Source organism: Rana temporaria, chromosome 3 (assembly GCF_905171775.1).
Source record: "Rana temporaria chromosome 3, aRanTem1.1, whole genome shotgun sequence".
Lineage (NCBI taxonomy): Eukaryota > Metazoa > Chordata > Amphibia > Anura > Ranidae > Rana > Rana temporaria.
In genome coordinates this window covers 223,803,792-223,828,638 of record NC_053491.1, presented here as the reverse complement: position 1 = coordinate 223,828,638, position 24,847 = coordinate 223,803,792, and the positions used below count along the sequence as shown (strand labels likewise).

The window sequence follows — 24,847 nt, the reverse complement described above, 5'->3', positions numbered from 1 at the left end:
ACCCAGTACATTCATTATCACAATGGGTAGTGGGAGAGGTCTGCAGTATGGCATCTTTACCTTCATCAACACTACTCCTTAAGTGCGCCAACTTGCATAGAACGCTGGATAGCAAAAAAATGCTTGGTGCCAGCTGGACGTTAGCTCTGTCCAAGAACAGAGCGGTAGACAGCAACTAATAATAATAAAAACTGTTTAAAGCCTGCCATCATTGTCATCAAAACAATCTTATACGTTACAAAATACAGGGTATGCGTAGGGTATGTATTCTGAAAGCAAGTAAAACATATAAAAACAGGTCTATCAGATAGATGGCTCTCTACCCATGACTGTACAAATTAATAAGATAGTCAATCAGAACATGCATAATATAAATGGTAATTTAAGTTTAAAAAACAAACAAAAAGCAAATAAATGTTTAACATATATAGAGTATATGTAATTTTATATTATATATAAAAAAGGGTTGCTGCACAAAAGAGATTTATTTGAAGAATACAAATTTACATCAAATACCGAGTATATATATATATATAAGGTGTGTGTATTTATAATAGATAGAGATAGAGATATAATATATATATATATATATATATATATATATATATATATATATATATATATATATATATATATATATAATCTGGTGTTTGATTAAATTTACTATTCTTCAAATAAATCTCTTTTGTGCAGCAATCCTTTTCCATTTTTCCTATATTATGGTCCCTGGGAAGGACTAGATTGCTTGCAAGACCGTTCAGTGCACCCCTTTGAACACATACACACAAATTATATTATATTATATTATAATATATATATATATATATATATATATATATATATATATATATATATATATATATATATTGCATAATGTAAATATATGCAGCAGTTGCAATAATCTAGACATTGACTTCAGGTGACTACTTAAAAATGACACTAGACAGCCATGGCATCTGGATGACACCAATAAATGCCACTCTGTCCTGCAGAAAGTCTATACAGCACACATTACAACATTAAACGGCCACAAAAGGTACAGCCATTTACTTGGACTTAATCAATAAAGCAATGTTAACAGTGATCATGGTCCAAAGTGTAGTAATGCGCAGAAACCCATCACATTTCAAATGTCTAAAAGCCAGGTTTGTGAAAAATCAATTGTCATTAGTTGTCATAAGTTACTACACTTTTCTGCCTTACTGTGAAAATCACATATTCTGAATGTATTTCAGAGTAAAAAAAAAAAAAAAATCGTAAATATAAGGTAATGGCATGACACAATATGAGACACATTCTCATAACAGTCATCAAGCGCAAGAAGCATATTTACAAGTTACATAGTAATTTGATATATCTGTAGTCTACAGGCTGCATTTTTTTAAAATATTTTAATTAATAAAAGATTAATTGAGGCAGTAGTAACAATGAACCCAATGTGTTCATTGACTAAAAAATAATTCAATTTGTCAGAAGAAAGTAGATAAACTGTATTTTTTGTGCATCGATTGATCATTCAGACACCTATCGTACGATCGCTTCGAAAGCGTCATTTTTCATACGATTTTCGGATTGTGTGTACGGGGCTAAACAGCGCTTGCTATTATGTGAACAAATTGTATCAATAAAGTGATATGTGTAGCCAACCTTACAAGAATCCAATACCCAAGTATTCCTAATTGGGTAAATTGTGTATAAAAACTGCAATTCCTAAAATTACTTTATGCAATATAAACAGATCCAATAAAAACCCAATCCTTTATCAATAATCCCTGTGCATAATTTAATGGAACATGTTGATATGCATAATCCAATATACGTATCAAATGATGGAAAGTAATTATCCCAAATGACTGTCTCAGATGCCCTTGTAGTTTAAACTACGTGTGACCACAGATATCCAAATGGTAATATCAAACGTTCCTTCCCAGAGGTAAAAGCAGGCAGTTAAACCCCCATACACACAAGTGGAATTTCCGCCAGCAAAAGTCTGACGTGAGCTTTTCATCGGAAATTCCGATCGTGTGTATGCTCCAGACTTTTGCTGTCGGAATTTCTGCCAGCAAAAGTGTGAGAGCAGGTTCTCAATTTTTCCAACGGAAAAAATTCCTTTGGGAAAATCCGTTTGTCTGTATGTAAGTCCGATGGGAAAAAAAAACATGCATGCTCGGAAACAATTCGATGCATGCTCGGAAGCATTGAACTTAATTTTCTCGGCTCGTCATAGTGTTGTACGTCGCTGCGTTCTTAACGCTCGAAAGTTCAGAGAACTTTTGTGTGATGGTGTGTATGCAAGCCAAGCTTGAGCGGAATTCCGTCGGAAAACCCATCCAACTTTTTTCTGACGGAAATTCCGATCGTGTGTACAGGGCATTAGAGTAGAGTATAGGTCCCTACTCAACAGACGTCGTTGACCCTCCTTGCCTTACTACAAAAGGAGTCAAATCTGGAATTATTTACAAGTTTACAATAGCAGCACATTTATATAGAATATACACAGTTGTGGCGCGGGCGATATATGCTTTAGCATATACTTTTTTTATTCTGCATGACAGGTCTATGACATGACTAGTGGTCATTGCAGGAACTGAATGTGAAATGCAAAAAAGGTCAAAGCAGGAGCATACAAGAATTATGCTCTCAGATTATTATTATACAGGATTTATATAGCGCCAACAGTTTGCGCAGCGCTTTACAACTCACATCATCAACACTGAACAGAATATCCTAAAACCAACATGCAATAAAAAAAATAAAAATAAAGAGTCTGCAGTACATTCCAAAACTCATAAGCAAAAAGCATTTTGTATTCGTCACGCAATGTAGGCTCCACTCGTCAACACTTTGACCGTCTTATAAAAATACTGTCTTCTTCACAAGAAACAAACTTTTCTTTAGAGCACATTTGCTCGGAACAGAGTTCAAGTTAAAATCTATAAAATATATTTCTCTCATCAGATTACGTACTCTTTTGAGAAATTAGTATTTACATTATGTGGTGTGCAACTGTTTATTCGTAGTCTGGCCTATGCCTGAGCCTCTGCCTTCCCTCCTTCCACTTCACTAAAGAGCAGCTTCCGGAAGATTCCAGCATAGAATGGTCCATACACTTGTTTGTTAAAATTCACAATGTTGGCATAGTGAAATCCAATATACTCCATTTCCTTGCGAACCTTTGCGAGTCCCCCAGGGATTACGGGAACACGCTTGTATGGATAGGGAAGGCAGAGGAATGTTATCACATACTCCTGGGTCCGTTTATCTAAAAAAAAAAAAAAAAGACAATTATTTGACTGGATCATGTTAGTTAATACATTATATTAGACAAAGATGGATAGGCAGCAATGCTTAACGCAGAACTTTACCCATAACAGTTTGATAACAATTGCTGCTCTTTAACAAAGAACATACAGTACATTCCAGATTAACAAATTTTATGCTACCAAAAATATTGTATGCTGTCAATTGCCTCCAGCATTGCTCCGGTTTCTTTCTGTGGGAGCCCACTATTTTGTTAAAGCCCAGAGCAGTCACTTCCTGACTCAGAACATTTTCCCTCTCCTTGATTTCAAAAAATATATTCTACTTTCTGTAGTTAAAATATGCACATTCGGTTGACACAGCCTTGATTGTATGTCTTGGCTCAGCTAGAGGGGAAGGTAGATAGAAGCTTTACAGTGCTGAAGTTCACAGGCTGCTGCCACTGCCGGAAAGTAGGGGAAGAGTTTTTTTTGGACAAGTGGAGAATCGGGTATGTAAAAGTACGTTCACTAACTTCTAAACAGAAAAATAAACAAGCAGGTAACCCTTGCAGTGCAGGTACAGCCCACTGCAATGGAGGGCTTTTTTACTTTTACTGAAGTTGGGCTTCAACTTTTTCTTCATGTAAAAGTATGCAACTAATCTCTCAGGCAGTTATCCTGTCCCACATAGCTCTGCCTGTCCCTGCCATGCTTCCTAAAATGCTTGACATCTGCTCTTAGCCAGCACACTTCCTATATAAAAAATTAAGCCTACATGACATCATCATGCATATTGAACCTCTACTATGACTACTTCTAAAAAAAATCCTTAAAACTATGGGGCGTACCTGAATCCATTGATATATGTACAAGTTTCTAACACCCATAGCCTGTTGCACCCAAAGTTACCCCCCTCTACTCAGCTAATTGTAACTGTAATATCCCATCTCAACAAAAAGCTTTTTCATGTATGACATTGCAATGTATCGTTTGTACATCTATTTCATACATATATGTTGATGTTTATTCCCTTTGATAATCAAAAAAACGTTATCTTAAATAAATAATAATAAAAAAAACTAAAAAATAAAAAAACTATGGGGCGTAACAGGCCTTAAGTGGAGCTCCACCCGAAAAAAATAAATTCACAAATGCTGCAAAAAAAGAAAAAAAATACATACCTGAAGTGCCTGTTGCTAGGCAGATCATCCTAATCTGCCACTTCCTGATCCGCGGTCTGTCATCTTTCTTCTCCTCCTCACGCTGCCTCCTGGGGAATGGGGGAGCTGTGTATTCTGGGACCTTGTGTGTTTCCCAGGAGACATCGCCCATTCACGTAGCGGCCCGCGCATGCGCAGTAGGGAATCAGGCAGTGAAGCCGCAGCACTTCACTTCCTGATTCCCTCACCGAGGATGGCGGCGGGGCAGCCAAGACCTGAGCGATTGCTCGGCTTCGGCTGCCTGTTATCACGGGCACCCTGGACAGGTAAGTGTCCTAATTAAAAGTCAGCAGCTACAGTGTTAGTAGATGCTGACTTTTAATTTTTTCCCTTAAATTCCTTTTGGAATAAAAATGGCAAAGGCAGATATAAAATATCTACAGGTGAGTAAGGGTCATGTAAAGACTAACCAGCCTCTTTGGGATGAAAATTGATGATAGAGAATTGCCATTAACAGTACTACAGTAGAATAAAATAATGTTTCAAAAGTACACAATTTTGGTATTTAATATTCAAAAACTCACCAATCAAGTTGTAAATGGGATGATCTTTCTCAGTAAGGCTACAAATCTGTCCCATTAGGACAGACTCAACCTCACTGCTTAACGGAGGTAGATTCCTCTCTGTCAGTGACTTGTTCATCTCAAAGAATATTTTAGTACCCAGTGCATAGAGAGCCTCTTTCAAGTTAAAATGTCTAATGTTGAAGGGAAATAAAACAAAAATTAATTGTGTATTTATTGACTTAATTTATTTTAGATTTACGCTTCACCCTTTGATAATTTGTATTACTACTTGGCATCAGATAATGTTGCACAAATAGGACCAGTTACCAAAATGTTTTTATATGCTGTATTATGATCTATACAAAAAGGTACCAAGTAACCCCCTCTACCTTAGCATGTCCATGTAAATTCTTGGGCACGCAGCCTTCAATTTATTATTGCTTCACGTGTAGTTAAAGGGGTTGTAAAGGTAAAAAAATGTCTTCCCTAAATAGCTTCCTTTACCTTAGTGCAGTCCTCCTTCACTTACCTCATCCTTCCTCACTTCCTGTTTTTCTGTCTGTAACTACACACAGTAATGCAAGGCTTTCTCCCTGGCGTGGAGAAAGCTTCTTGAGGGGGTGAGCAGGAGGGTCAGGACGCCCACTAACACACTGCTCCTTTCTCTATCTGCAAAGTAGTTATTACTTTGCAGATAGAGAAAGGAGCTGTGTGTTAGTGGGCGTCCTGACCCTCCTGCTCGCCCCCTCAAGAGGCTTTCTCCACACCAGGGAGAAAGCCTTGCATTACAGTGTGTAGTTACAGAGAGAAAAACAGGAAGTGAGGATTTATCAGAAGAAATAAGGACATTTAAAAGCAAAATCAAAGGATGAGGCAAGTGAAGGAGGACTGCACCAAGGTAAAGGAAGCTATTTAGGGAAAAAAAGGTTTTATCTTTACAACCCCTTTAAAACATAAAATGCACATTAGAACTACAGAGAGAACAAAAAGGTCTCAATGTAAAGATCCCTATTCTTCCATTGTCCTCAGATAGTTCTCCTGTCCCCATTCGGGCCCAACATCAGTTCATAAAAACTTTTATACGATACATGTTTTGACAAAAATAAACATGACTGGTTGGGATAAAAGTTGCATGCCTCTAGCACTACACTGTTTAGTAGTAAAGCTGGCCACTAGAGATGAGCCGAACACCCCCTAACCCGAACGGCGAACCCTATTGAAGTCTATGGATGCCGAACAGGAACATTTTAAAGTGCCCATTTTGAAGGCTTATATTCAAGTAATTAAAAACAGGGTATGGGGTCTGGGTACTGCCCTGGGGGACATGTATCAATGCAAAAAACAAAAAAATAAATAAAACGATTGTATTTTCAGAAGCAGTGATTTTAATGATGCTTAAAGTACAACAATAAAAATTAAAGATTCCTTTAAATATAGTGCCTGTGGGTCCCCTTAGTCTGCCTGTAAAGTGGTACATCTGTAGCATACTGTATATAGAAAACGCTGCAGCAAAAATTACATTTCTAATGAAAAAAAAAAAAGTTACAATGTCAAATAATATTTAAATGGACTTGCAGTTGCAAATGCCGACACCCAGTTATTGAAAGGAAAAAAAAAAACGGTGTGGGTCCATTCCAGGATTTTGACTTTTTTTTTTTATTAGAAATTTAAAAATGTTGCCACCACATTTTCTATATACAGTATGCTACAGATGTGCCATAAAAAAATGTTTACGTTTAAAAAAAAAAAAAAAAAAAGATAAACAAATTTTCATTTTGTGAACGTTTGTTCGATTTTCTAATCATTTTTGCAGGATGTAATTATTTTTTTTCCCAAACACACACATTTCTAACAGTGTATGTTGGTTTTCTCTTAAAGCGGATGTTCACCCTAAAACAATTATATACCATCCCATCCAGCATAGTTGCGTCAGCTGCAGTATGCTGTTTTTTTTTTTTTTATTCGCTGTACTTACCGTTTAATCGTTCATTTTCTTTTCAGACTCCTGCGGGGAATAGGCGTTCCTATGAAGAGACGTAGATGATTGACGTGCGGCTATGGCACGTCACACGTTCTAAAAAAAGCCGAACTAGGACTCGGCTATATACGGCGCCTGCGCAGTCAGCTCCTAGTCTGTGCGCAGGCGCCGTATAGCGCCGTGAAGAGCCGAGTCCTAGTCCGGCTATTTTCGGAATGCGTGACGCGCCATAGCCGCACGTCAATCATCTACGCCTCTTCATAGGAACACCTATTCCCCGCGGGAGGAAGAAAAGAAAATGAACGATTAAACGGTAAGTACAGTGAAAAAAAAAAAAAAACACACAAGCATACTGTAGCTGACACAAGTATGCTGCATGTAATGGTACATAGATTTTTATTTTTAGGGTGAACCTCCGCTTTAAGAAAATACATTAATTCCAAAATCAAATGTTAAAAGAAAAAAAATGACTTTCGAATGACATTTAAGTCATTAAATGTACTGAGAATTTTTTAAAACCAATATTCGTACAAATATTTGTTTGAATGTTCATTAAATAATCTATAGTGTGGCCAAATTTATCCCATATTTCTTGTAGTAAAAAGATCAAATATGCCTGTGAGCTTTACTATTTTTGCTCAACTTCCTTTTACTATTCTTTTGCTTACCTGCTGCTAACGCCTTGAAGCAAAACAGCTGAAATATTTTTTACGTGGTCAATGAATGCAGTAGTGTTAGAAGGACCCATGACATTCTGAGTAATGAGACACACGCAAGCTACAAGTTTAACTTGATGCAGCTTGTACTTTAAATCAAGAATGCGCAAGTCATCTGTAATCAGTGTCTAAAGAAGAAGAAAAAAAGGATCAGAAGAAATAATGAATAAAAAAAATTATAAATAAATGAATAAAAAAAATAAAAAAATAAAGAATATAAAAACATATAATATAACATACCGTAATATAAATCTACAAAAATATCATAACTTCAATAGTAACTTACCTCTGGCACAGCACTGTTATAGTCATAATCCAGAAGTTTAGCAAAACCACAATTAAGCACCAGGGTTGGACTCAGGTTATCTACAGACGTGCCATTTACTTTGGTTGCATTTTCTTCGGATTTTGCTTCTGCTGCATGTTTAAGAGATTGCTGAATCCATTTGGTGGTTTGACTGAGTGCATCTGAAGGAAGATACATATAGAGAACATCACATTGTTATAATTTTAGACCTCCGTGATCAGTTTACCAATAAAAGACACCAAACATGCCATTTTTAAAACCGGACCGCACCCCCATATGTGTGAATCAGCTCCATTGAAAGCCAGTCACATTCACATGTAATGTAAACTGGATGTGGTTAAAAAAGCATCCAATTCACATATGTGTGAACCCAGCCTAAAAGGCGCCTACAGACATAAAATAGAATGATAGGTGGTCCACGGAGTCTGTGCTTTTTTGTATTGGATCCAAAAGATTGAGCACAATATAGTAATCGCCCATCATACTCTAACCCGGGTTGACCAATTATACTTCTGACATTGGTCTACACAGACTGCATGGGGTCTGTACAGCTGTGATTGGACACCGGATGGGCATACAAGTGATGGGTAATGTGGCAGGACACTTACCATCACAGAAAAGAAAGGAAACATTTGCCACTTTCCCTGTGAAAAGTGGAAAACCCTCTTTAAAAGAGAACAGAGACAGGATTGCCATCATTAAATGGCACAATCAAGTTCACACTTACCAGGAGATTTCTCAAGGATGTCTTGAAATTTCTCTCTTTCATAATCGGCTAATTGTCGCTGAAGCTGTGGTCTAACATTCTGAATAGTGTAATTAACCATATCCATTTTCATGAGGTCCAGAACATGAAAGACATCCCTAAACAATATAAAGAAGAGTGAGGTTGAAACATTTTAACAGTAAGGGTGGACAAGACAGAAATCAAAGTACAGTAATTTGGTTCATACTCATGGCAGCCTACAGCAACTTATGGACCATCTATAGGAATACATTGCATCCGAAAAGTACTCACAGCGCTTCACTTTTTCTACATTTTGTTATGTTACAGCCTTATTCCAAAATTGATTCAATTCAATTATTTCCTTAAAAATCTACAAACAATACACCATAATGACAACGTGAAAAAAGTTTGTTTGAAATCTCTGCAAATTAACCACTTAAGGACCGAACCTCTGAGATTTGGCGTTTTACAAGTTAAAAACATTTTTTTTGCTAGAAAATTACTTAAAACCCCCAAACATTATATATATTTCCCCCCCAACACCCTAGAACAGGGGTCCTCAAACTGCGGCCCGCAGAGGAAATTTAACCGGCCCATCCCACCCTGACATGCACGGCAGGTTGTAACACAGCGGTCCCGCTGTGTCATGGAGCTCACAGTGTTAACAGTTCGGGCGCGCTATGATAAATGTCCCGCCCTCCTCCTGACCTAGACTAGCTCGTGTTATAGAGCCAGTGTTCTGTCTATCACACAAGCTGGTCTAGGAGGAGGAGGGCGTGACTTTTATCATAGCGCGCCGAAATGTTAACAACACTGTGAGCTTCGTGACACAGCGGGACCGTGACACAGCAGCAGTTTGGCACAGTAAGGAGTAAGGCTGTGAGGGGCTTACGATGGTGAGGGGAGGCTTGCAATGGTGAGGGGGGTTGCAGTGAGGGGCTGATGATGATGTAAGGATGATGGTGGGGGGGGGCTTACAATGAGGGGCTTGCGATGGTGAGGGGGGGGGGTTGCAATGATGGGCTGATGAGGATGATGGTGAGGAGGGGGCTTGCAAAGGGGAGGGGGGTTGCAATGAGGGGCTGATGATGTAATGATGATGGGGGGGCTTGCAATGATCTTGATCGGCTTGCAATTAATGATTGTGAGGGGGGGGCTTGCAATGAGGGGCTTACAATGATGATGGCGAGGGGGGGCTTGCAATGAGGGGCTAATGATGATGGTGAGGTTGGGGGGCTTGCAATGATCATGATAGTTTTTTTTTATAGTCCGGCCCTCTAACGGACTGAGGGACAGTAAACCGGCCCCCTGTTTAAAAAGTTTGAGGACCCCTGCCCTAGAAAATAAAATGGCAGTCGTTGCAATACGGTTTGTCAAACCGTATTTGCGCAGCCGTCTTACATGCGCACTTTTTTTGGATGAAAAACAAAATCACTTTTTTGAATGAAAAAATAAGACAACAGTAAAAAGTTAGACCAATTTTTTTTATATTGTGAAAGATAATGTTACACAGAGTAAATTGATATCCAACATGTCACGCTTCAAAGTTGCGCCCGCTAGTGGAATGGCGACAAACTTTTACCCTTAAAAATATCTCCATAGACGTCATTTAAAAAATTCTACAGGTTGTATGTTTTGAGTTACAGAGGTGGTCTAGGGATAGAATTATTGCTCTCGCTCTAACGATCGCGGCGATACCTCACATGTGTGGTTTGAACACCGTTTTCATATGCGGGCGCTGCTCACGTATGCGTTCGCTTACATCTCACAGAGCACTGTTCAATCCATCATTCTAAAATGGAAAGAGTATGGCACAACTGCAAACCTACCAGAGACATTACCGTCCACCTAAACTGACAGGCCGGGAAAGGAGAGCATTAATCAGACGCAGCCAAGAGGCCCATGGTAACTCTTGACATTATGACAAATGACATTATGCAACTCTTCCTCCCAAGCCGTGAACATGATGGAAAGACCTGTTGTCTCACGTTGTCGCATTCTATGTACCCCTGAGTCCACGTTCTTTTCCATTATTAGCTGCACTCATTACTGCTCCTATTCATATTGCATTGGTATGATCCTACAATGTTGGATTTACGACATTTGTATGGAATTTTTTTTTTTTAATTAATACAAATCTTTTTAAAATAAAAGCGACATATTGTAAAAAGTTTTTGAAGGAGCTGCATGATTGCTGTTATCTTTTTGTCTTATATTGAACTGGGTCTTCGGAGTATACATTTGCACTGCCAGGGAGTGGTGAAAGCACAGGAAGGGGTGAGCTCTATGCCTTTGTTTTTCTTTATAACTAAAAGGACAATTGTCCTTTAGGAAACAATATTCGAAAGCCGATCGGATTGTCCTGCGGGCAATGCGTAGGACTTTTGTTCGAAGGACGTTGGCCTTGAACTTTTTTTCCAGCTCTTTAGCGCCACCCTTTGGGCAACTTCTGCTAATGTTGTCTTATGGTTAGCATTGCATCAAAGCATGCGTGTTTGTACCTTGGAGTTTTGTCCGAAGGACTTCTGTACACACGATCGGATAATCCAACAACACACATTTGTTGTCGGAAAATTTTAAAGCACGCTATTCAACATTTGTCCACGGAAAATCCGACAATTATCCGATGGAGCCTACAAACGGTCGGATTTTCCAACAACAGCCTGTCATCACACAATTCCCGTCGGAAAATCCGATTGTGTGTACGAGGCTTTAGACCGGATTCACACTTGTGCGGTGTGAATTTCAGCTCTCTTATCTCTGCAGAGAGATAAGAGAACTGTTCAGCAGATCAGCATGTTTTAGATGCAAATTTGGAGACCTGGGAGAGGGGAGGGGGAGGGGGGAAAGTTTATTGTGGTGAATGAGACAAATCCTGAAGAGAAATGAACACATCTGCGAATCAGCTGCGTGCCCATAGAAGATAATGGGCCTGAATTCACACCTGAGCCGCACCGCAATGACTAGAAAACGCACACGTATTTTTCGGCAATGCGCAGTGCGAATGCATCGCACATATGTGAACCAGCCTCATTAAAAACAATGTATTTAGAAATGTTCTGCGAATTGGATGCGGTTTAAACCGCACTCAATTCGCATAGGTGTGAACCCGGCCTAAGTCTCAAGATTTTATTGGACAGCTTTTTGTGTGATCTTGGCCCACTCAAAATAAAATAATTAGTCATCCTTTCCCTCATTGCCTAGGAGTACCGCTGAAAAGCATGATGACATGAAGCTTGATTCACATAGGAGAGCTGCAGGTTTATTTTTGTCCTAACACTTCTTAAATATGGTCGAGCTTGACACTATTAATAGATGAGCACTTGGGCTTTCTGAATTCAGGGAATGACCTTTGGGGCAGATGAAAACTAGCTAGCTCTAAAGAACTTTCCATTGATCTTATCGACACAAGAGAGAGACAGCTTTGTATCCCAAGTGTTATAGAACGTGCGTTATGTGCTCTTACCTTTTCATTTATTCCGCACATACAGAAAATAGGCTGTATTATAACTGAAGGTCAGTCCATTTTTAACTGGAATCTCTGTCTAGCTAGCTTCCCACCATAGACTCCAGCATTAAAGATCACCTGTCATGAGAGAAGTGTGGAGGATGCCATTGCTAGCCTTCCTCTGAAAATGCTAGTTGCCTGGCTGTTTGACTTTAGTATTTTTGAATCACAGCCCTGGAACAAGCGTGCTGTGAGTGAGTGTCAGCATTCCTTATCTTTATACCTGTTCAAGTCAAAGGCTCAACCTGGAAGCTAAAGAATGAGCATGAAAGCTAGAAAACCAGCATTTTAAAATGGAAAGGTCAGCAGTTGCAATTTCTAAACCTTAACATTTTTTAAACATGGTCTAAATAGTCTGACCATGTCTTTAAAAAGACATGGTCAGACTATTTTAACAACAACAAACTTCCCATATCATTTTTTGATCCGTTAACATATTTATTTACTTACATGTAAAAGCTTACCAATTGTTCGATTTGATAGCTGCATTGGTTTTATTTTTTTAGCTTTCATTCTTCTAATTTAATATGGTAGTCCAGCCACTAAGCTTGTTGTTTTTCAAAAGAACATGCTCTTTTGCAGTTACAGGGATGAGGCAAACCATTTAAAGTGGTTCTAAAGGCTTGATTTTTTTTCTTTAAAATAAATAAACACATCATACTTGCCTGCTCTGTGAAATGGTTTTGCACAGAGCAGCCCCAATACTTCTCTTCTTGAGTCACCCACCGGCGATCTGGGCTCCTCTCCTAATGGCTACTTCAGCTGTCTATCAGCCAATGAGGAGAGAGACCCAGGAGAGATTTTGCTCTCGTGCACATCGCTGGATCGGGATCGGTCTGAGGTAAGTATTAGGCTACGGGGGGCGGGGGTTGGGCAGCACACTGAAGGCTTTTTACCTTCATGCATAGAATGAAAAAAAAAAAACTTTCACCCTTTACAACCACCTGAACACTGGCAGGAAAGGAAAAAAAATGTTTTCTGTAACCAATTATAAAGTGCAAGCAGGAATTTGGCTTCAGTTTGTTAGTGCATTTAAAATCTGCTAGTACATCCAACACTCTCCTCTCTCCAGACTGAATGCTGTGCTATCCAAAAGGTGCCCCTGTGCTCCTTCATCCAGAGTGGGGACGCTCTAATACAGGAGATGTTTTACTGGCTAGCTCACTAGGTGAAAAAAGCCTAAAAAAGAAAACGAATGCATCCACCATATCTAAAGATTGGTAAGCTGCAATATACTACATTTTTAATTTTGGCTTTTATACCGCTTTAAGTCATTTGCAAATATATACTCCAACTTCAATGACAAAGCACACATGCATACTTTACTAGAAAGACAAGTAGTTTTAAAATTGTAGGGGCATTATCACACCTCAGTAACAATGACAGGAGATCTCTAGGAAAGATAATATAAAAGTTATTTAGATTTATCCACAGATAAATCTTTGACCAGCAAAAAGTACTTTAAAGGAATAAGTTCCCCTTTCAGAAAAAATAGTAAATGCACATTAATTATGTTTTCCTACAGAATCGTGCAAAGCATTGCACTCGTGATCAGTGGATTGTGGGTGCAAAGTCAGGCTGCTGCAGACACGTCCTCAAGCTTTCTGCTCGTACCTTTGTACAGGCTTTCTGTTAGAAAGCTGGCGGAAGTCAGTGGACTATGCGGGCTAGGGTTGTCCCGATACCACTTTTTAAGACCGAGTACAAGTACTGATACTTTTTTTCCCAAGTACTCGCCGGTACTGAATACCAATACTTTTTTTTTGGTCATGTTTTTTTTTACAGTTTTTTGTTATTTTTTTTACAATGCTTCCTTGGGGGGGGGGGGGGATAGTGTCAGTGTGTTTTTTATTTAAATTTTTATTATTTTTTACAATTTATTATTTATTGCAATTATTATTATTTTTTTTAGCCCTGTTGGGGGGCTTTGGTGAGATATCAGGGGTCTTAACAGACCCCTGACATCTCCCCTTTGAGACAGATTTATATTTATTTATAAAAATGCTTATTGGGAGCGCAGTCATTACCCGAAGGCCTCGATGCGCTCAGGGACTAAGGACACAGATTCCCCAGTCCCTTTCTCAGTTGCACGTTACACCCCAAATACAGTCACATTTTCTAAAACTGAACTTAGACTTTAAATAGTCTTGCTCAGCTATGGGATCTAGGATTCTAAGGCCGCGTACACGCGATCAGTCCATCAGATGAGAACGGTCCGAAGCTTAACTGATGAAGCTGACTGATGGTCCGTCGTGCGTACACACCATCAGTTAAAAAACGATCGGGTCAGAACGCTGTGACATAAAACACAACTACGTGCTGAAAAAAAAAAAGTTCAATGCTTCCAAGCATGCGTCAACTTGATTCTGAGCATGCGCGGGTTATTAACCGATGGTTTTCCATACTAACGATCGGTTTTGACCGATTGGTTACCAGTCCATCGGTTCAATTTTAAAGCAAGTGCTCATTTTTTTGACCGAAGGTTAACTGACCGATGGGGCCTACACACGATCGGTTTGGATCGATGAAAAGGTCCTTCAGTCCGTTTTCATCGGTTTTGACCGACCGTGTGTACGTGGCCTAGTTGAGAGTTTTGCTAGTTGAATAAGTTCCTATGAATCTATTTGCCACCATTATTGCAGATGGCAACATTCCTCTGAACCACTAGAGCTGCTAGTCTTATCTTCAGGCACCCCAATTAAAAAAAAAAAACTGCTAGGATGATAAAACAATATTGTAACAAGTATACATAGTTTAAACAAATAGGACCATAAGACTGAATGACAGTGAACGAACCTCAACATTTGCACAATGTCACCAGTGGCTTTCAACTTTTTTACATCTTCATCTCTGACTGGAGCACATAATTTTCCCATTATGTTAATGATGTAATTTCCAAGTTTGGGGAGATCAACCGCATTATGTTCCGCTTGCTGCTTTATTAGGTCCACATCTAAAACTTCACAGATCTGGGTCCGTAGTCTGTTTGTACCCGGTGATAGAAAGGAAAGCAAGATCTGCAATACAGAAAAAATGACAACATTACAAAATGTTGAAAAAAAATAAATAAAGATCCCACCATTGCACAAACAGATAAATTGGGGCTAAAAATACCAAATGGCAATGGATGTACTGTATATCTTTCTAGCACTACTGTTTGAAATACCAAAATCCACATGGCAGAAAGCTTGATGTGACTTTTAGTAGAGTTGGAGGAAGCAGGAAATTCAGCCATATATACACCTGTATAGTGTATATTATATATATATATATATATATATATATATATATATATATATATATATATATATACGCACCTGGAAGAGCACTTCATGCTGGCCTCTACTGTTTAACCACTTGAGCTCCGAAACTTTTTACCTTCTTCATGACCAGAGGATTTTTTGTTATTCAGCACTGCGCTACTTAAACTGGCATTTGCGTGGTCATGCAACACTGTACCGAAATGACATTTTTATTTTTCATACAAATATAGCTTTCTTTTTCACCACTGTATTTTTTATTATATAAATAAAAAATAAAAAAAAGACTGAACATTTTAAAAAACAAACAAACAATATTTTCTAATTTCTGTTATAAAAAAATCCAATAAAAAAAATCTTTATAAATGTATGCAAAATGTATTCTGCTACATCTTTGCAAACAAAAAACCCCAATTTGTTTCTGTGAAAGTTATAGTGTCTACAATCATGATGCGGTTTGTTCACTGGGGATCTCCAACAAACCTCTGGGGGCTTCAGAGAACAGCTGTATTTATACTTTTTGGCTGCAACATGACAAAATGTGGAAGATTTGAAAAAAGTTTTGAATACGTTTTCAAGGCACTGTATATTCTTTTGTTAAAGAACATTAATTGGTATCAAATTGTTACAGGTAAAGTTCCACTAAGTAACCTTACCTCTTTTATCTCATCAAAAAGTTTGATTGCATGTTCATACTGGGGAGGATCTTCTTTAAGTTCTGACTCCAAGCAGTCCCAGAATGCTTTGTGAACAATCTCCTTGACCTTCCTTTCTAAGCTGTTAAACATATCAGTGACAAAAGGGATTTAATACAGCGATTTTTTTTAATGTCATCTCTGATTTTCTCAGAAATTCAGGCTGTACTTGTTAGACCTGTTCAGTCAGGGCCAATCCTAGGGTCACAGGCGCCTGGGTGCAGAAATATTTCTAGCGCCCCCACATGGGCGTCGTCGTGTTACTAACTCCTCCCCTTTACACATTTTTCTATGGCAAGGATTCAACCACAGAGAGGCTCCCCCCACAAAGTCGTCATTAACCTGGGATCCTTACATGATCTCTTAACAATAAACAAAATACAGGAAGAGAAGCAAAGTACTTTATTGGGACCTGGAGGGGGGCCTTTCTGATGGACACAGAGAGAGCTTCTGTTAGAGAGTCTGTTTAATGTTCGGCGCCCCACCTCTGCAGGCGCCTGGGTGCAATGCACCCTGCCTAGGATCGGCCCTGTGTTCAGTCTTCTTTACAGTTTAAAACATAGCAGAAACATCAGGCAGAATTGGGTCAGCGGAATAGTGAAGCATAATAGAAGCCCCTCCTTTTACCTACAGGCAATCGGGGGAGTGTTTGGACGGGCAAAACATTAACCTTAGGCTGGCCATACACTTAATGAATTTTGACCAGTTCCTAATGAAGTGGCTGAAACGTAAGCCAGGGATACTTCTGTCAGCACCTTATTGTGCGCCATCTTTCAATCTGAAATCAAAGGAGTTGGGTGGAAAAGCCACGAGCGTCAGCTGCAGAATAGCTGGCAAGAGAGATTCTCTCATCCATGCTGTTTACCTTGGATTGGAGAATTGATCAATTCAACCTGCAGGGTGAATGAGAGAAATCTTACTGTGTATGGGTAGCTTAAGAGCAGCATTAAAGACACCTGCAAGTTCCCTAAACATACATAAACTGCAGATCCTTGCAATAGAAGAGGTAGAATACTCATCTCTTTACATGAGTCTTACCCCTCTGTTCAGTGCCGCAACCTCCACCAAACCCTTTTGCATTTTACACTTCTGTGAGTGTCCGATGCTTGCGTTCCTTGCCTAGTACTGCGCCCCCCCAACCCACTCAGCAGAGTGATCAGAGGATGGAGGCGGGTAAAGGTAAATGCTGAAGGGCCTGGTGGAGGCTGCAACACAGGAAAAGTGGGAAGACAAGGGACACAGCCATGCCAGATCAGTGATTATACCTCTTCTGCAGGGACCTGCTATTTGGATTTTTTTATTGGGAAATGACAGGGTCTCTTAAGCTGGCCATAGATTGATCAAAATGTGGCTAGTTCAGCCAGCACTGGGCGAATTTCGATCCATAGGTGTGCTGCTCCCACTCGACAGAAGTCATATTTTTCTTGGCCAGTACCTGGAGAGTGCCCACTATCAGAATGCAATGTCTCGGCAGGGAGGATTCCTCTATCCAGCTCAATTGTGTGGATGGAGCAATCAGATTTGTTTTCTTTGTTAAACCCTTTGGCTGAACAAACAAAAAATTATCCATCTATGACCAGCGTTAAGCCTGGTACACACTTGTAGTTTTTTTTCATAAAACCCAGCAGGTTTCACGAAAAAAAAAAAAACTATCCAATGTTAGTACATAAATCTCCCCTGCTGTTCTGACAGGGGGACGGCGCCCACCAGAACAATCCGGTCAGCGGCTGAGAGCACTGATCAGGAGCCGATTGGCAGACTGTTTTTGGTCATGCCCCTTCAGACCGGCTGCAGTACACACGGGCCGAATGTTGGCTAATAAACCGGCCGGGGCCGCTTGACATTCGGCCAGTGTGTACGTGGCTTTAGAGGGAATATAGAAAATGACATCTACCAAACTGCTAGATTCCCCTATCAACACAGTCAGGGTTAATGGGGGAATCCCTCCCGCATCACTATTGTGTTCTGCTGGGAGGGAGCACGAGGAGCCTTCCCCACTGGAAGAATACAATGATCACTGATGGCGGCTATAGCAGTGGTCGGGCAGGCAGTGATCGGGTGAAAAAAAAACCCAGACTGGTTGTACCCAAGTCGATTATTGGATCAACTTCAGTACAACCAGCCTGACCATAGACGGATTGAAATTCCTGCTGAACCAGACGGATTGAAATTCCTGCAGAACCGGACAAATTTCAGTCCTTCTATGGTCAGCTTTAGAGACAGCCATCACTGAAGACCATAGAATATAATAACATACATACTATATATATATATATATATATATATATATATATATATATATATATATATATATATATATATATATATATATATATATATAGTGATACCTCGGTTCACGAACGCTTCTGTTCACGAACAACTCGGTTCACGAACAGGAAAGTTCATAAAAATATGCTCCGGTTCACGAACTCCGCCTCGGTTCACGAACAGGAGCCGCAGCCATTTTAATGCTATTTCCCGGCTGTCACATGGTCGTGACTTTCTGTAGGAAGACCGTGGAGAGAAGAAGACACACAGAAAGAAGTACTGTGAGTACTCTGCAAACATTTTGAGTGATTTTTTGATTTTTGGTGTGCTTTTTAGCACATACAGTACTGTCCTTGCTGTATTGTACAGTTCACTGAAGGAGATCCCCCTGATGTCCTTATGGAGGGGGACTCTCCCTCCAAACAATAACTGCCTCCCACCTGCCTTCCTCCATGCCAGAAGTCATCTCAAGCAAGGTTAGTGTCCTCTCTTTATACATTACTATACTGTACTAATGTGTATTGTAATTTGTTTCATATTTTTGTGCTTCAAAAACCCCCAAAAAAAGGTCAGCACGGATTAACTGGATTTACATTGAACCCTATGGGAAAATGTGCCTCGGTTCACAACCAATTCGGTTCGCGACCAGAGTCAGTTCACGAATTAAGTTCGTGAACCGAGGTATCACTGTATATATATATATATATACACACACACACACACATATGCACACATACATATACACTAATCACCATTGTTTAAATAAATGCCTATAATTTTATTAATGTGTGTTATTGATTTATAATCCTTGTCTCTCAGTATATTTTTTAATTAAACAAGTACACAGGGGCCGCCATGACAGCTTGTTACATATGTAGCCTTTGCCTCCTGATGACATTTCTTATCTCAAGGATAGGTTCTGCCTGACTGAAGACAACAGACCCAAGCTAGCCATACATGGCTCGAATTTCTTCCAATCCCTGCTGACCGTTCCTAAATTTGAACCATGGGTGGCACTGTTGGCACCACAAAAGTCCATTTAACCATTTAAGACCCGGACCATTATGCAGGTTAAGGGCCTTGCCCCTTTTTGCGATTCCGCACTGCGCGCTTTAACTGACAATTGCGTGGTCGTGCGACGTGGCTCCCTAACAAAATTGGCGTACTTTTTTTCCCACAAATAGAGCTTTCTTTTGGCGGTATTTGATCACCTCTGCGTTTTTTTTTTTGCGCTATAAACAAAAATAGAGTGACAATTGCAATGCAATATTTTTAACTTTTTGCTAGAATAAATATCCCCAAAAGAATATATAAAAAAACATTTTTTTCCTCAGTTTAGGCCGATACGTATTCTTCTACTAGTTTTTGGTAATAAAAAAAAAATAAAAAATAAATCGCAATAAGCGTTGATTGGTTTGCGCAAAAGTTATAACGTTTACAAAATAGGGGATAGTTTTATGGCATTTTTATTTATATATATATATATATATATATATATATATATATATATATATATATATATATATATATTTTTTTTTTGTTTTACTAGTAATGGCGGCGATCAGTGACTGCGACATTATGGCGGACACTTGTGACACATTTTCAGGACCATTGTCATTTTCACAGCGAAAAGTGCTATAAAAATACACTGATAACTGTGAAAATGACAATGGCAGTGAAGGGGTTAATCATTAGGTGGCGCTAAGGGGTTAGGTATGCCCTAAGGGAGTGATTCTTACTGTAGGGGGGGGGTGTCTGTAGGCGTGACGTCACTGATCGTCGTTCCCTATATCAGGGAACAGACGATCAGTGTCACTGCCACAGTAAAGTACTTTATACACACCTCTCCCCGTCCTTCAGCTCCTGTGACCGATCGCAGGACACCGGCGGCAATCGGGTCCACGGGTCCCGCGGTCACAGAGCTTCACATTATCCTGCACATTTACGTCGGTAGAATGGCAAGGCTGTGCACATACCTGTATGTTGCCTTTAAGAGCCCAGCCGTGCCATTCTACCAACGTAAATGTGCAGGAGTCGGTCCTTAAGCGATTAAAAATCGGCTGAGCCAGATGGAAAACGATCGTCCGAAAAGCGAATGCATCCTATCAGATACGGTCGCTGCTCAGGTATTCAGGCAGCCTTGGGTGTTGTGGCTGCCTGAATGCAATAAGAAGCACTGGCGGTTCCTCCAAGAATGGGGTTTAACTCATGTGAGGAGATTAACTCAAGGCTGAAGTAGATACAATAAAACAAGACTTTATGGAGCTCACAGCAGTATTTTGTTTTATTGATGGCATGAATGGCATCTGAGAATGTTGCCAAATGTTTAACTGAATCTTGTGAAGTGTGATTTGTAATGATAGATTAGTTTGTGCAATACTGGGCTTTCAGAAGAGCTGTAAATATACAGTGAACGTCAGATAAGCTGCCATGTTTGAGGTAAAATATTTGATACCCGATTTGGTCAGCATATTCCATGAACAGCAAGAAGCGACACACAGTTATCCATAGTAACCAATCAGAATGGACTTTACTGAAACCAGGCCAGAACAAAATGGTATCTTAATACTGCATTTTTCTCCTCACAAGGTGTTATTTACTAAGCCATACTGTGAAAAATAGTTTAATGCAAGACTGCTTAGAATTAGAAATCAAGGTTGCCATGGGTGCCCAGTAATCTTTCTGAGTATGTGTAGGTATGTGTAGATATGTGTAGACACAATATAGTTAACAGGGCTAAAGTCCATCTATGACCAGTATTAAACTCCCTGAGGTGGAGTTTGTATTTAGGTCAATACCCACACACTTCTATAGCTTTAAAAGATCAGATTTTAATTTCACCGATACCTGTTTTTAGGTGGATCAACGTTCTCCATGTGGAAGTTCTCATTTGCAACAATTTCATGGGCCAGCATTAAGTTTGACAGATTTCTTGTGGTTGACATCATTTCATCAAGCATCGTTGTCTTTGGTGGACTTGCTTTAAAAAACAAACAGTACAAACAATATTTCCAAAATGGTTATATATAAATAGGTTTCCTTAAGTTCTTTAAGCACACTTTAAAATAAAAAACTAAAAAAAAACAACAACAACTAAAAATAAAAGGAAGAACTCAAAAAAGTAAAAAACAAACCTGCTACCAGGTATAAGTAAATAGCATGTAGACACCTATAAGTTCCTGCAGCTTAAATTTTCCCCACGTGCCAGAATGCTGGGCCTTTCGACCAGTCACATTCCTATTGGTCAATAGAACCAAAAGCCCAGCATTTGGAGCAGAAGAAGCAATGAAGGAACCTAGGTGCCAGTACTTTATACCAAGCTTTTTTTTTTTTTTTTTTTTATGTGCTAGCCCAGGGTTCTCTAAACTTTCTAAACAAAGGGTCAGTTTATAGTCCTGCTGGGCCGGACTGTAGTAAGAGCAGAAAATGCCCCAGCATCAGTGGGAGTAGACCATATCGCAGGCTTGGAGGTCGGGGGAATTACAAAGCACCCGATGGGGTCAGTAGGGTGAAGGAATAGTGCCCCATCATTGGTATTAGTGGAAGGGTTTATGCCCCAATGTTGGTGTCCACGGAAAAAAATAGTGCCCCAATGTTGGTGTCCACAGAAGAAATAGTGCCCCAATGTTGGTGTCCACAGAAGAAATAGTGCCCCAATGTTGGTGTCCACAGAAGAAATAGTGCCCCAATGTTGGTGTCCACAGAAGAAATAGTGCCCCAATGTTGGTGTCCACAGAAGAAATAGTGCCCCAATGTTTTTGTCCACAGAAGGAATGGTGCCCCAATGTTTTTGTCCACAGAAGGAATGGTGCCCCAATGTTGGTGTCCACAGAAGAAATAGTGCCCCAATGTTGGGGTCCACGGAAGGAATGGTGCCCCAATGCTGGTGTCAGTGGGAGGAATGGTGCCTCATTGGTGATAATAGAAGAATTCGTTTCACATATCAGTGGGAGTAACAGTGCCCCAAGGGCCAGATAAAAGGTAAGCAAAGGGCCACATCCAGTTTGTGGGCCGCAGTTTGGAGACCACTGTCCTAGAACATTAGGGTGCCCAGGATTTAGGGAGTTTAGAAGCAGCATTTTTTATTCATTGTAAACAAGAGGCACTTTACTATTTAGAATAATGATAGGTTTTGCTAATGTTGACATATGCCCCAATGATTCATAAGAAATATAATGTTTAATGATAGTTTCACTTTAAATGCTTATAGTGGCAAATTATTCAAGACACAAGAAGGCTGCCTGGCCATGCCCAACATAATATGAATCAGTTGCTGTGGCTACAGTAAACTAGAATGCTTATTATTAGGAACATTCACATTCCCCTGAAACTGATACACAGGAAGCTTCCATACCCATGAATATCAAATTGTCATACCAAGGCTATGATTGGCTAATGACAAAAGACTACAACCTAATAGGCACTTACACACAGGGGAAGCATGCTTGCTTGAAGAATCACTGGTAAAACTATCCCGTGGAGAGTCGCTGTCACTAGATGAACAGGCCATGCTCTCAGAGAGGCGAGATGTGTCCAAATCACTTAGGTGGTCCTCATTTCCAAAGGCTTTTTCGTCACTGTATGGCATTTTAGTTGCTGTAAACAAAGAAGTCCAGCATATGAATGGCCTCAATAGGGAAGAAAGCTCAGGTTATAAAATACTACTGTAAAGCCAGTCAATGGCCAGACAAAGATCCCAATGTCTACTGCAATGAATTAGAGCCAATAAACTCCAAAGTGTGGCTGAAAGATGCCTTTGTGCTGAATTATTTCCCAAAACGCAGAATAACTGAAATTGTATGTGGATAGCATCATCAGGCAACATGAGGTGTAAATAATATGTGAAATGTGCCTGTTCAGAATAAAAAAAGAGTAACAATGTAATTGCCTTGCAATTATTTAGAGGACAACCAAATTCAGCATCTTTTGTTTTATGCGACAATAGATTTATCTTTTTACAGTGAGGGATCACCCATAAATTATTACACAAGGTGTGGGAGGGGGGTGGTTGTGCCCCTCTGATCAATGTTTACTGTCTACATTGATGTGCATGTAACTGGGGTACATCCTGCAGAATAGAGTACCTAATGCAATTGGGGTACCTCCTGCAGAATAGAGTACCTTATGTAATTGGGGTACCCCCTGCAAAATACTGGAGTGAAACTGATGTGGAGGGGGGGGGGGATTTGGAGTCAAAAAGTACAGAGTATAATTGGGGTGTAACTGGGGGTGGGGGGAGTTGCAGAGTACTCAGTGTACTTGGGATGCAGTCTGCAGAGTGTAATTGGGGAGGGGGGGTGCGGGTTGTAATTGGGGTACATCCTGCTGAGTATTGAGTGTAATGGGGGGGGGGTTCAGATTGTTGAGTATAATTGGAATTCATCTTGTAGAGTGCTTAGTGCGATTGGGGTGCATCCTGCAGTGTTGCATGTAATTTAGAGGGGGGGACGCTGGGGGCAATCTGCTGAGTGTAATTTGAAGGTGGTGGTGGTGGGGGGAGGTTGCAGAGTGCTGAGCGTTGTTGGTGTGAGTCCTGAGAGTATTTGGGTGGTTGGTGTGAGTGAGAGTGCCGAGTGTAATAAGGGGGAGCTGCACGGTGCAGTGTGTATTCGGGGGTTCATCCTGTAGAGTATAATTTGGGGGAGGAGGACTTGCGGAATGCAATGGGGGGGGGGGGGGTTTCAGAGTGCTGAGTGTAATTGGAGTTCATCCTGTAGAGTGCTTAGTGTGCATCCTGCATAGTGTTGTATGTATTTTGGGGGAGGATAGTCTGCAGAGTGCTGAGTATAATTGGAGTTCATCCTGTAGAGTGCTTAGTGTGCATCCTGCAGAGTGTTGTATGTATTTTGGGGGAGGATAGTCTGCAGAGTGCTGAGTGTAATTGGAAGGTGGGGGGTTGCAGAGTGCTGAGTGTTTTCAGGTTGAATCCTGCAGATTGCTGAGAGCATTTGGTTGGTTGGGGCGAGAGTGACGATTGTAATTAGGGGGAGCTGCACAGTGGGGAGTGTATTCTTCCTGTAAAGTTTTTAATTTGGGGGAGGAGGAGTTGTAGAGTGAAATTGGGGGGGGTTTGGGTTGGGTTGGGGCTGCATAGTGCAATTGCAGTTTATCCTGTAGAGTGATTAGTGTGATTGGGGAAGAAGGCGTTGCGGAATGCAATTGAGGAGGGGGGTTAGGGTTGCATAGTGTAATTGGAGTTCATCCTGTAGGGCCTTTAGTGTAATTAGGGCGCATTCTGCAGAGTGCTGAGAGCAATTGGGTGGTTGTGGTGGGAATGCCAAGTGTAACCGAGGTGCACCCTGCAGAGTGCTGAGAGCAATTGGGTGGTTGTGGTGGGAATGCCAAGTGTAACTGAGGTGCACCCTGCAGAGTGCTGAGAGCAATTGGGTGGTTGTGGTGGGAATGCCAAATGTAACTGAG

At 40.2% G+C, this 24,847-nt stretch overlaps 1 protein-coding gene across 4 annotated transcripts in view; it reads right to left on the bottom strand.

The window, feature by feature from the left end:
• Positions 1 to 2,500: 2,500 nt before the first annotated feature.
• The window catches only part of TCP11L2 (t-complex 11 like 2), a 44,496-nt gene continuing 22,149 nt past the window's right edge, over positions 2,501 to 24,847 (bottom strand). For 3 of the 4 annotated variants that reach the window (XM_040344335.1, XM_040344336.1, XM_040344334.1), the window contains exons 2-10: positions 22,856 to 23,023; positions 21,275 to 21,407; positions 16,121 to 16,241; positions 15,001 to 15,221; positions 8,697 to 8,833; positions 7,949 to 8,130; positions 7,615 to 7,790; positions 4,987 to 5,159; positions 2,501 to 3,262 (exon numbers count right to left, since the gene is read on the bottom strand). In XM_040344335.1, the coding sequence (XP_040200269.1) occupies positions 3,027 to 3,262; positions 4,987 to 5,159; positions 7,615 to 7,790; positions 7,949 to 8,130; positions 8,697 to 8,833; positions 15,001 to 15,221; positions 16,121 to 16,241; positions 21,275 to 21,407; positions 22,856 to 23,015 (1,539 nt within the window). In that variant the 5' untranslated portion in view covers positions 23,016 to 23,023 and the 3' untranslated portion in view covers positions 2,501 to 3,026. The remainder of the gene's footprint in view (positions 3,263 to 4,986; positions 5,160 to 7,614; positions 7,791 to 7,948; positions 8,131 to 8,696; positions 8,834 to 15,000; positions 15,222 to 16,120; positions 16,242 to 21,274; positions 21,408 to 22,855; positions 23,024 to 24,847) is intronic. The other variant, XM_040344337.1, reaches the window with a different exon arrangement.